Consider the following 13,930-nt stretch of genomic DNA (forward strand, 5'->3'; position numbering starts at 1 on the left):
CAACTCCCAAGAGAGAAAAGTTTCTTTTCTTTCTTGGAAAACAAACAAACAAACCCTTCTTGGGGCACCTGGGTGGGTGGCTCAGTCGGTTAAGCCTCTGACTTCCACTCAGGTCATGAACTCAAGGCTCGTGAGTTAGAGCCCTGCGTTGGGCTTTGTGCTGACAGCTCAGAGTCTGGAGCTTGCTTCTGATTCTGTGTCTCCCTCTCTCTCAGTTCCTCCTCTGCTCGTGCTCTATCTCTCTCAAAAATAAATATTAAAAAAAATATTAAAAAAGAAAAAAACTTCTCATGCTTTAAGGAGTGAGCATACTGAGTAGCAAGGACTATTTTAAGAGAGGCTGGGATCTCATTCTCCAGAAGCACAGGACAGCCCCTGTTACATCAGCAAACTGGTTCCTCAAAGCTGCCCAGGGCTTCAGGGAACTCCTCATAAATATGATAATAGTTTCACTTAAATAACAATCACGTTCTGAGTGAAGATAACTGTTGGAAACACCAGCTGTGATATCCCATACTGACATTTTAAATGAAGTTGAATACTCTTGGTAGTTAATGCATTGTCAGGTGTGTCAAAGATGAGCCACTATATTCCTGCTAGAGAGTGTAAAATTTAATCAAACAGAATATATGGCAAATACATTCTGTTTTGAGGAAAATATTTCTAAAAAGTTGCATGGGACTTGCTCGGGCATCAAAATTAAAAACAAATTTAATCACTACCACAATTTTTTTTTTAACTCTTAAAAAAAGTATTCGTATCAAATAAATGGATGCCAACAACTGAAGGAAAGCAAGAAAGTAAACAAAACGATTTCCCCAGACTGGAAATAACAGTCTGCTTATCATAATGAAAAATTATAATAAAATCTTAATTTATTCAGATTCATCAAGCAAATTGTTCTTCATAAATGGTAGTAGCATCATATGATATTTTCGTTACCAGTCGATAGAATAGCCCTCAACAACTAAAGCAAATACTGTGTCAGAGAAGCCTAACAGATAAGCAGGCCAACTGGTGGTATAAAGTCACAGTGGTTGAGATAAGTGTCCCAAGAGGAAGCAGGATTTCTTTTTTTAATGTAAAAGCTGAAAGTAATTTTTCCTCATTTTCAAAGTAAGATGCTGAGTTTTCTCTTGCCAAAAGGATATCATTTTACATTTCATTTATGCAGCACTCTTTATTCAAATGAATCAAAGTGATTCAATACATCAATATTAAACAGAACAGTCCTGCTTGTCATTTTCTCTCAACCCTTTAAAAAACTGCTTAGTTTAGGATATGTATTTTTGGTTGGAATTAATAAAAGAGGAAAGAGGGGAAAGACCGAAAGCAGACACCATATTATTTTCACGATCAATCTGCATTTTATTATTTGTCATACAGGCTCATTAGGAATGAGCAGCATATGGTTGAGGCCAGGGCTTTTGTGGTAAAATCAAGCATATCCGATGTGCCTCTTCACACTAAGTAAGCACTCTCTAGTGTGTGCTCTCTCTCTGGCTGACAAACCAAAGAAATCTGAGATCCTGTAAGAGCTGACCTGATCTAAGCCTGGGATTAAACACTAATAAAAATGCTGGCTAAAGCTACATCACATAGAAAGCTAAGTGCTGATGATTTAACAGGTTGTATTCACCACTGCATCCACTGTGAGTTATTCATAAATTACGGCATCTAATGTCACTACTGGAAAAATTTAATAAATTGGAATCCTAAGGCCTTCATGTGGACAGCAGTTTTTTTCAAGCTTTTAAAATAAAAACAAGGTAAAATTAAATAAATGAATTAGTGGAAAGGGTCTATTCTAAATGAACTCCTTAATGAATGTTTATAAAATGAATACAAAATATGGAGCTGATCTATGATTATAGCAAAGGCAGCAAAAAGCATGAAGTATTCCCTTACATGCATTATGTTCGTAATGGCGAAAGGCATGCCTAAAGTTCGCTTTATGTTATTAAAACTCTATTCTAATACTTCCTGAGCTCAGTAAGTTTCTGAGCCCAATAATCATTAACAACAACAACGACAAAAAGAGGTCATACCTCTGCAAACTGAAACAAGGCTGAGGCTTGACACTGCTTTGAAGAAGCATCAGGGTGAGACGTACTTGAAGATATCTGAAAGGAAACAAGTAATCTTTAACGCACAAGGACATTTTCCCATATCAGACTAATAGATTCAGCCATGTATTTCCACTGTACACACTGATAAAGATTAAGACATGAATCATCACCCTTAATGCCTTTTAGAAGAACAGTATAAATGATAAAGGAAGACAAAGGCCATGTGTCTAAAAACAGATGATTGGAAGAACAAAAGACCACGACTGGCTCATTTGCCATGTCTCTTGTAGGGTATCAGGTATGTTGCAAACAGCAGTTGAGGAGCGTTGAGATGAACTGCTTTATTTCAATATATTTTTTAAAATATTATTAAAAGCTGGAAGCTGCAGGAAAGTCAGTCACTCTCTTTCCTACACCACTCCCCTCAAGCTGTTCTCTGCTTAGAGGCAGCTGGGAAACAGTGTTTGAGAAGCATATGGATGTGGCTCAGGGTATCTGGGACTGAATCTTAGCTTGCTGCTCGCTAGCTACATGACCTTGGGCAGTTCAGCTAATCCTTCTAAGACTTATTTTTCCCAACTGTAAACTGACAATGATGATGAAGAGAATAATCCCCATTTTACAGGATTACAGTGAAAAGAAAACAAGCTACAGAATACACTGCCTGGCATAGTACCAGCACCCAATAAATTATTCACTGAAGAGGAACAGCATTTCTTTTGTAACATCATGCATGTGCATGCGTGCGCACACGCGCGCACACACACACACACACACACACACACCTCTCTTTCTCCCTCTTCCTCTCACTCTACAGGCATCGGACAGTGGATGGAGGACTCTGCCATACTATACTTGATTCAACTAGGAGACCTTTCTTTTCCACTTAGTATATGGTAGCCTTATTAAGTTTGCTCTGATGGCCCTTGGAAGTACTTCTCAAAGATCTTTTGAGAACAATGTCAGTTACTAATTTTGGTTCCAAAGTGAACAATACTTCCATCCAGCTACAAAATAGGGTGAAAGTGACTCACAAGAGCAAAAAGCTTAGGCATTATGAATTCAGCCCATTCCCAGTCCCATAAAAGTATTGTTCTTCAATTAACTGTGTTCATGAACTCCATCAAAGGGTACTTACTAAGCAATAAAATGCACCTTAATTATAATCCTTCAACCAGAGAAGTCAATTTTTTTCATCTTAATTAAATTAAGCTGGTTAGAAAAACCATGGAGGCAGTTGGTGATACAGTATCAAAGTAATGTTTAGGGATGAGAAAGAATTAGTAAAGTGACTGACGGAATTATTGACTTTATTCATTGCTGAGGCCATTAAGAAAATTTTAATGCCACTATAATCAGACATAGAAGCATCTTTAGAATAAACATCAGTAAAAAGAAAAAAAGATCCAGATCCTATTTAATAAAGTAGATATAAAACCATCATTGTGAGTGAATAAAATTTAACCAAGTGTTTTAAAGACATTTGAAGGAAAAATTGTATGCTTCTTGGTCAAATCATGAAATGGTATCATTTCAAACGAACAACATGTACAAGTGTGACAGACTGCATGTATGAGTCCACAAGGACTTTCCTGAAGTCCTGGGAATTATGAATTGAGTAGGTCTAACTTCAGAGAGCACTTTTCATTCCTATCAACCCTCTATAAAAGTTAAAGAAAATAGTCAGTTTATGTAAGGGAAATTGCCTAGCCTATATTTCTTTGAAAATTAAATAAGACAATGAAGGAAATGGAGAAACCACTGACATCAACCCCTTAGATTTTTGAAAGGCATTTCACAAGTTTCTAAGCAAGGGAATTTCTTTATAAATTATTATTGGGATAGAGACACTCAGTCAATGACATGAATAGGGAGTTCCTGAAGAAATATCAGATTAGGAATAGGGACCCTTTCTATAAATCAACAGAGTCAGGGATCTCTTAGGTATGCTATAGAGCCCACAAAAATGCGCATATGTCAATACAAAATTTCATGTGAAATTTTAGGGTTTTCATTAGGTCTTTAGATTCAGGGATCACTGGCCATGCATCTATGCTTTCAAAATTGGGACCAACATTATTTAACATGTCTATAACTACTGTTTAAAAGTTGAGTGCAGAGTGAATCCTCTGTAACCTTAAATTCTTGAGGAAATAATATAGAAAACAATTGGAATTCACACAGCGTATCTCAAACATATAGAAAGGAAAGTGATAGGTAAGGAATATCATGTGAGCAAATATGTACAATAACATTCTGGTGTATTAGCAAGGCATTTATGTATATTATAAACAATGTCTCAAAAGGAATGGCCTCTGCCTTTGTGAATTGTAGTTTTGCCAAGGAAATGTTGAGATCCACCAGGAAAAGGCACTAGAGAAGAAAAGAATCTGAAACTAAAAATATGTTCTCTTTGGACAACACCTAACACAATGGCATATGTTAGGAAGGATGACAGTGCAAGAGAAGGTCTAGTAAAAGACAATTCAAATGATCAAGGGAAAACCACTTTAATGTTTAGAAAAAATTAATCAATGATGGCTCCATACTGAGTTCTAGGGCAAATGAAGATATTTGGGGAAGTTGTCTTAACTTTATACATTTGATTGTAAGGACAATGTGCTTTTCTACATCATCTCTGAAGCAACATTGGAAACATATGGAATCAAACAAGTTTGACACAAGACATAAGACCTTGAAAAATGCCAACAACATGCTAAAGTTTCAATTAAGAGCAAAGTGCACTTTCTTTTTTTTAAAAGAAAGTAATGCATAGCCAATAACCAGGAGTTGATTCCATCTTCTGATTTAACAACCGATAAATTAACAGCTAATAAATGACTAAGTTCTAACAATAGTTTAATCGTATTCTTAACTTTATTATCCATGAATAAAAATTAGTGATGCGGTTTAAATGTAATATTTACTACGACTTAATGAGAAGCTTCTATAAACATAAAGTTATTCCTTAATTGACAGACTGTGGAGTTCCAAAATTTGATTCTATTTTCCTATCTATGGTTAATTGAGCTAAGGAGAATTCTTCATTGCTTTAAGTTACTGCCATCAACCTAAATTTAAGCTCACAATATAATCTCATTAAGTATAAATTGTAACATATTACCTCAGCAAACTGAAATAACGGTGATTTCTGACGCAATTCAGGGGATTCTGAAACATCCTGCCTACAACTGCCAGAGGATATCTGAAACAAAGAAAAGATGGTGTGAGGCATCACAGGAATAGTTTCTGGAAGACAAGAGATGACAAGTGCCACCTATATCATTCCTATTTGAGGAAAGAAGTTTTCATTCCCCTAATTTGAGGCGAACAATGACAAAAAAGTAGTTCTAGTCTGCAAAGTTTTATACAAGGTGCCATCCAACAGCTAAATGCAGTAAAACAGGAGATGGATAAGACAATGCATTTTAGAAAAGTTCATATTCATCAAAGAGAATTTCTCCAATGATGTCCATTTCATCTTTTGGCTTTCTGCCACCAACTCCAAAAAAACTCTCTTTCATGTTGTTTGTTTCCCCAATATTTTATATCACCTAACTGCATGAAAATGCAAATGAGATTTGATGATATAAATCTTCTGGGAAAGCAAAACTAAAGTCAAATTGTTTTCTAGGTGTTCGTGTGTCTATACACAAATGTTAATCACAGAAAAGTTACTACTTACCTAAGAGTAATTTCTTTTAAAACATGTTTTCTTTTGCACTACTCACTACATACACATTTAATGTTCTGCAATCTTCACTTGCCATCTTTATTATTAATAAGTTATAGAAATACCACTGGATTAAAAATTTTTTTTTGCTATTTATTCAGTACTCTTGTCCAGACACACACTTCCTCTTTTATCGCATTGCTAAAAAGGACCTATTTCTGTATTTGGGTGATATAATTGCTTAGGAAGCCAAGTGTAATTCAAAAGTCAGGAAAGTCACAGAATGTTGAGAGAAGGATATTGTTATTCTTCTGATCTGACCCTTTTTACAGATTAAGAAACTTAGGACCAGAAAAATAAAAGACACCTCCCCTCCGCAACATTCAGTAGTCCCTTTATTCTCTATCTTTAGCACTTACCACAAGACCTAAATATTTATTTATTGTCCATCTTCTCCTGGCGCCCTAGTTTAATAAAGAATCCTCAACACTGCCTGCTCACAATGTCAACAAGTATTTTTTGAATAAATTAAATAAAAGTTGACACATCTTCTAAATTCTAAATCAGTGTACCCTCTCCCCCTTTTCTAAATGACAATGTTAGGAAGCCTTAGGGGAAAAGTTTCTTTCACTATAGAGGCAAAACAAGTTAAAAATAGTTTTTAATTTTTTTTTTTTTTCAACGTTTATTTATTTTTGGGACAGAGAGAGACAGAGCATGAACGGGGGAGGGGCAGAGAGAGAGGGAGACACAGAATTGGAAATAGGCTCCAGGCTCTGAGCCATCAGGCCAGAGCCCGACGCGGGGCTCGAACTCACGGACCGCGAGATCGTGACCTGGCTGAAGTCGGACGCTTAACCGACTGCGCCACCCAGGCGCCCCTAAAAATAGTTTTTAATAATATGTTGCAGACAATAAAATAATCCAAGTTCATTGTTGCAAATCTGAAAAAAAAATACAGAAGAAAAATCATCTGCAATGCTATCTACAAAAGATAAGCACTATTAATACTCATATATATTCTTCTAATTGTATAAGATAATTTTTCAACTAAAATGAGGTACTATGGGGCGCCTGGGTGGCGCAGTCGGTTAAGCGTCCGACATCAGCCAGGTCACGATCTCGCAGTCCGTGAGTTCGAGCCCCGCGTCAGGCTCTGGGCTGATGGCTCAGAGCCTGGAGCCTGTTTCCGATTCTGTGTCTCCCTCTCTCTCTGCCCCTCCCCCGTTCATGCTCTGTCTCTCTCTGTCCCAAAAATAAATAAAAACGTTGAAAAAAAAATTTTAAATGAGATACTGTAATACAGTTAAAGAATGCTCTTTTTTAAACAATACATTATTTTTCCTGTGTTATCAAACCTTTTCCAATGTATTTTAATAGTGGCATGTGATTATGTTAGGTGGTTGAATCCTGTGGAAACACCTGACAGTCACCCAGATTACGTTTCTAAAAATGAAGTCTCTCAATGAAGCTCTTCATTAGACACTGAAGATGTGTTTCTTGAATAGTGTCACAGGTCACTGGACAGGAACCAGCATTTGAAATTTTAGTTGTCACCTTTGGATTTGAAAGAGTAATGGTCACCTTCTTCTAATGATATTAAACTCCAGAGAAGAGTGCAGAATCTTTTGTTAATTTTCCACCTGTGGTCTGGATGCCAAAGCCTGGCTCTCTCACTGCCACTTGACTATTTGACAAATTGTATGCCAAATGCCCAGTCCTACTCCCCAAGAATTTGAATTCAAGGAGACAAAAAATGCATCAAAAAGAAAGCCAATGAATCCCGAAATTACTGGCCACAAAGAATTTCTTCATTGAAAAGAATACTTGGACAAAAAATAGTTTTATTTAGGAATGATGAAAAAAAATCAATACTCTCTTGGTTTATAAAGAAATCCTTTAAGTCTAGCTCCTAGATATCTTGGTAAATAATCAAAATTTTATTTAAAATCAACCCTAGGACTAAATTAAGATTATAAAGAGTCTTACAATTTAATAATATAGGTTACACAGGTGACAGAATTTTAGAAAGATATTTGGAATCTAATAGATTTAGGGTAGCTACACTGCATGCAGGTACCATTCGTGAGGAGGTTAGATACCCTGTGGCTTAGAGATCATATGAACTGTAAAAAGAAAAGTCAACTTTCTCTTCAAGTTCTGTTTATAAATTATCTGGCCATAATTACATAAGTCACAAAGTTTTAAAGTTAAGTGAGAACCTCTGCAAATCATTATTATGGACAGTCTTAAACAAATTTGAATAGAGAATTCAAATGTAAATAATTATGAAGGCACTGTAATCCTGAATGTTGTATCAATTGTGCTCTGCTATCAAAGAAGTCTACAGATGCAAGTTTGTGCCCACCATGTACCTGATGCATACTAAATGTACAACAAATACTCTGACTTAATTCTGTGTGTGTATGGATACAAAGAACTCAGTGACCTGGCCAGGAATCACACAACAAAGACTGACCAATGGTTAAAACAGTAGTAACAGAATCTCTAAGGCTATGCAACTTACTCTAGTGGACAATATCTCAAAATCTAGTTACTCTTAATTTTACTCACGAGTTTAAGGCATTAGTTACTCTTGACTTTAAAGCACTGTGGATTTAGTATATATTTTCAGGCGAGTGTAAGGGCACAAAAGTAGAAGCCAGGAGAATTGAGTTACTACTCAGCTATGTGGTTAGTTGCCTCTCTAGTCCACAGCAGAATTAGAAGACACAATTCAGAAGGGGACAGGAGTAGGAGAAATAGAAATAGAATTGCAAAAGAAGGAGAGTTGCAAAAGAAACAATACCAGTAGCAAAGAGACACAAGGAGAAGACAGAAAAACTGTAAAGAATAGACACAAATGTTTTGTAAAGCACTGTAGTCTATCTAAAAGAAATTAGAGCAAAGAGTTTCTAAGTGTCTCCTAAAGGCTTCAGTTCACTGCAGCAATTAATATTTATTAACTATGGTTCTAAGTTGTCAAGATAAGGATAATTATAAAACATAGCCTTTATTAAAAGGCAGAAATGTGTGTGATACATGCTAGGCATATTTCCATCAAAAATCTCAAAATATAAATATGGTACAATGACACGGAAAATGTATGTGGGTAGAATTTATTCTTGTGTGCTTGATAAATACGGCATCCGATGCAAGAGTGTATATTTGTACATATACTGATTAATATACACATCTGGCAAAGAAATCTGGGAAATATCCACATAACAGAAAGAGAGTACTTTGCACAAAAGGCTCCTATTTAAGTATCAGAGGGTCCTGGGCCTAATTGCCTTGCTATTTGTATTTACAGTACTCTACTTATGACACGGGACATGCTTTTTATGGACAAACATCAATTCCTCTATCTCCATTCCTATGCTAGAATCAGCTTACCTTCTAAAAATAACAGAATAAAAGAGAGTTAAAAATATCTTTTCACCAATTAAAAGGAAATAAAAGATACCAAATAAGCAGAGGTTAAATAAAGGGAGAAAAAAATACCCAAAAAGTTGTTCCTAGAGTCTCTGAAATAATCCACAAAGCCACTAGGTGTAGCTATCTGCCCAAGAAAGAAACAGCTAATGGGATTTTTAAAAGCAAAATTTTGTTAACTTCTCTTAAATTCAATCTTCTCTATGATTTAGCTATAATTCTTAATAACTAAGGGGAATTATTAGCAAATGAAGAATTACAACAAAGTAGTATCTTCTTCCATAAGTATACTTCATATTGTGAAACCAGTAGATACAGAAATGTGATCCAGCCTCCCGATATAAAACAAGATCACACCAGTTCGATGCATTGTAAGTGCTTTGGGAAGCTAGATATTAGCAAGAGCCTGTTCCCACTTCACAAGGCACAAGACCACAGCTACACACAGTGGAATTCTGATGCACACATATGGTCAACAAAAGGGGTAAGTGCACCGGTTCTATTTGAACCATACATTTCTTCCCTTGCTAATCCAAATATTTGTTGATAGTCACTCCTTCAACAAATACACAATAAAAACCTACGATGTGCCAGCCACAAAGACTGCTGACTGCTTTTAAGAAGCTTACATTCCACTAGTACACATTACATGATAGGGAATAAAATGGTAACTAAGGGAATGTGGCTTGTGATCCAAGTACAGGCGGCAGCTACACAGTTAAGAGGTATGTGCACACTGGTGAACTGCCACAGAGAAGCAGCCTTCACTCCTTCTGGGACAGGGAGAAGTCAAGATAGTAATGTCTGAGATATCCCAAGAAGAAGCACCAGAATTGCGGAAATGATGTGACAACAGCAGAAGGAAAAGTATGGAGGCAGTTGCCCTGTGTGTTTGTGAAACAATGACTTTCTCAGTATGGATGAAGAGTAGAAGCCTGGGAGTGTAGTGGGAGATGAATCGAACTGAGAGAAATTTGAATTCCATGTTACAAAGTTTGAAAATTAGGCTGAAGGCATTGGGGAACCAGCCAAAAGTTTTCACTCAGTGGAGCAGCATGATGAGAGATACATAGTTAGAGAATTCTGTCAGTGGAGTGCAGGATGACCTTGGCTGGGAAGTGACTGGAGGCAGGAGACCAATTAGAAGGTTAAAAAAATAAACTAGCTGAGATGTGGGGTTCCAATTAAATCAGAGATGGTATTTGCCAGGCCCCAGTAATTGCCTGGAAAGATGTCAGGGCTGAGGGAAAGGGGTCGGACAAAGACTTTCACTGAAAGAGGGAATTTGAAGAAGAAAGGTTTGGGGGTGGGGTGTAGGGGGTTGTCTTCTACGGGAGAGGGTTTGGGAGTAGAGGATTCCATTTCAGAGTTAAGTATAAAGATCCCTTGTGATGCCAAGGGCCAGTGATCTGATTCTCGCCCTCATTCAGCATGACCCAGTCTTTCCTACAATTGGAGGCTTTCTTTGGCCAAGTATTCTATAACAGAGTACCTGAGTGATCATTTAATTTGCATTTAATATGAGATGTTAAATGAAGCTCTGAAATGGACTTGAGCTTAAACACAGGTGAATTAAATGTAAGCATATTACATCCAAGTTAGTCCCTTCAAAACGTTTTTGAGGATTAAAATAAAGCCACTCTTAATTAAACCTAAATTAGGTTAAAGAGAACCTGAGTAGTGAAGCACTGCACCTGGCGAGCTGATCCCAGGAATGAGCCACAGCTGAGAACACTGGGTTACCCTGGGGAGCATAACCAGATAACAACACATAAATCTGCACGCTCCCAAAATTGAGAGTACACGTCATGTGGCTGAAAGGAAGAATAAGTCTGTGGTTTCACTCAGGGCACCAGGGCTACCAGAGTATTCATCCAGCACCATTGAGTGAAGTTCTCCTATCATTATAAGCCATGTGGCAGAGCACTACTATGGAGTCCGGAACAGACTCTGGGCCACTTCTACAAATCACTGCCATAGCAACTGAGACAGCAGCATCTCTCCTGCCTCAGTTTCTTCACATGATAATGTAGTTAACAGTACTACTCTGCCTTCTTCCATGGACAATGTGAAACCAGAATGCAGCAGTGTATAAAAACATGCTCTCAACAACACAGTGCCCACAACCGCCCTTCCCTTTTATCCTCGTGTTCTGCATCCTCCTCTTTCTATCCCAGCTCACTTGCGGCCCACCTTCCCCACCACCCCTTCCTACTACCTCTGGGAGACTAAAGAGCCCATGCAGTTTTCATCCTGTCTTGGAGCAGTGTGGCCTGGGAACTCAGCCAGGGTAGATGCTTCTTTGGGCCTCAAGCCCACACTGCTGACATATGGAATGAGGCTGGGCAAAAGGGCAGTGAACAGTGCCTTAGGAAAGCAGGAAGGAAAGGAAAAGGAAGGAAGGAGGAGGAAGGAAGGAAATGAAAGGAAGAAGGACGGAAGGAATGACAGAAAGACAGAACACAGAAAGCAGGAAGGAAGGAAGGAAGGAAGGAAGGAACTGAGGAAGGAATTGACGTAAAGAACAGATACAGAAAGAAAGAAAGAAAGAAGAAAGAAAGAAAGAAGAAAGAAAGAGAAAGAGAAGGAAAGAAATAGATACCTTACACCAGTTCCAGCCAAAAATGGCAGTGAACAGTGACTTAACCAAGAAAGAAAGAAGAAATAAAGAAAGACAAAGAAAGAACAGAAAGCAAGCTCAAAAAGCCCATTTGCTATTTAATGTAAAATTTAAATATAGTGTATTTCCTCATCAGATAGGTTTAGAAGCTATGAAACTGTGAGAAGGGAATAAAAGCTTTGATGGGAAGGGGTAAGGGTTGGGGGGGGGTTGTGGAATTCAATGCATCTAAGTATAGTGGAATAGTCTAATTAGCAGCCTAAGGAAGGCACATATCAAACGAGCTCAAATGTACCAACAGGTATGAAAATAATTTCGCCTACTTCACTGATGTCAGAAATTATAATAAAGACAGGTGAGAACTTTCAATTTTATTGAAATCTATAGGTTTTAAAAACTTAAAACTCACAGTGTTTAAAACATGGACATAATCTTTCATTCACTTAACAAATACACTTGATCCTTGAATAACACGAGGGTTAGGGGGGCCAACAGGAGTCAAAAATCCATGTGTAACTTCTGACTCCACAAAACCTTAATTACTAATAGCCTACTGTTGACCAGAAACCTTACACATAATGTAAATCCTAGCACTGTGACTTCCTGGCTCTACGATCTTGGAGAGGCTATTTAACCTCTCTAGCCTAGTTTCCTCATTTATGAAATGGGGTAAGAATAATACACCAACCTCAAAGGGCTTGTTGGGAGTGAAATGAGATAATCAGCCTAAGTGCTTAGCATAGTGCCTGGGCCAGAAAGCATTCCTGAAATACCCCTGTAAAGGTCCAGCACAGGACACCACAGCAGAAGTGGCCTGAGCGGAGGTCAGGTGGGTGGGGGGCTGAAGGCCCCGTATCCTGCATGAAGCCAGTCCTCCTGGGTTCAGATCTCAGTTCTGCACTTCAAGTTGCACAACTCTGAGCAGGTTATTTAGCCCTTCTGCTTCCACTTCCTCGGTTTAGTATTTACTTGTGAAGCAAGACTTAACTCACAGGATTGTTGTGAAGATCAAGAGTTACTCTTTTTTTTTTTTAATTTTTTTTTTCAACGTTTATTTATTTTTGGGACAGAGAGAGACAGAGCATGAACGGGGGAGGGGCAGAGAGAGAGGGAGACACAGAATCGGAAACAGGCTCCAGGCTCTGAGCCATCAGCCCAGAGCCTGACGCGGGGCTCGAACTCACGGACCGCGAGATCGTGACCTGGCTGATGTCGGACGCTTAACCGACTGCGCCACCCAGGCGCTCCAAGAGTTACTCTTAAGTAATGCATTTAAGAACAGTACCGGGAATGAAGGAAGTGCTCAGTAAGTGATAGTTTTGTAACTACTCTGCAAGCGAGGAGTCCTGCAGTTTAAATCCTATCTTTGCTCCTATCTCAGTTGTTTGAAGTCTTCTGATGAATCAAGACTTAAACATAGAATACAATGAGAAAAAAAATTTTTTTTTAAGAATTTTATTATAGTTTATAATAAAGAATATAACTAAATATAATCAAGAGCTATAAGGCTTTAACACTGACAGAGCAATTATCAGGAACGAGAGGAATCAAATCTGGCTCAACAAATCAGGAACGGCTCCTTGGAGGAAGTGAGAGATTGATATTACAAACATGAAGCAAAATCTATTGAATATTTTCAAAGTTCAATCATATATAAATTTGGATAAACTGTTTTACTTTTGAACAGGCAGATGGTGATCAAAAAAATCACTCAGATTTCCTCTGAAGCCAGAAATACCATGTGAAGAATAAGCCCCTGTATCTTTTTATATCATTAGTTCCACGAGGGCAGAGACTTGTGTCTGGGTTTGTTTCCTGACGTGACTGGCACAAAGTAAGCATAGGCAAATAACTGTCATAGGACTGAATGTGTGCAAAGATGGCACACAGTTCCTACACTGTTCAATTCTTACGTGTGACCTGTACAGTCCCTTCATAATGGAGGTGTACCATCATTTGCTAGCATCTCCTCCACTAACTTCCAGGCTAACTCAGCTACTCTGCTGAAGTCATACTTCCTACACAGTGATTTCTTCCCAGGTATTAAAAAGTTGTCTCCTTCTTGAGCACCTAGTGATAGAGAGTAAATCACAACTGCACTTTCCTACAAGTTTTCAATGGACAAAGAACTGC

The 13,930-nt window shown here is 37.9% G+C and overlaps 1 protein-coding gene across 1 annotated transcript in view; it reads right to left on the reverse strand.

Annotated features, from left to right (window-relative positions):
• BBX (BBX high mobility group box domain containing) overlaps positions 1 to 13,930 on the reverse strand; it is a 282,384-nt gene that overhangs the window by 58,324 nt on the left and 210,130 nt on the right. The window contains 2 exon segments of the mRNA XM_030330629.1: positions 2,049 to 2,123; positions 5,194 to 5,274. Coding sequence (XP_030186489.1) covers positions 2,049 to 2,123; positions 5,194 to 5,274 — 156 coding nt within the window.

The sequence above is a fragment of the Lynx canadensis genome, chromosome C2, assembly GCF_007474595.2.
Source record: "Lynx canadensis isolate LIC74 chromosome C2, mLynCan4.pri.v2, whole genome shotgun sequence".
NCBI lineage: Eukaryota > Metazoa > Chordata > Mammalia > Carnivora > Felidae > Lynx > Lynx canadensis.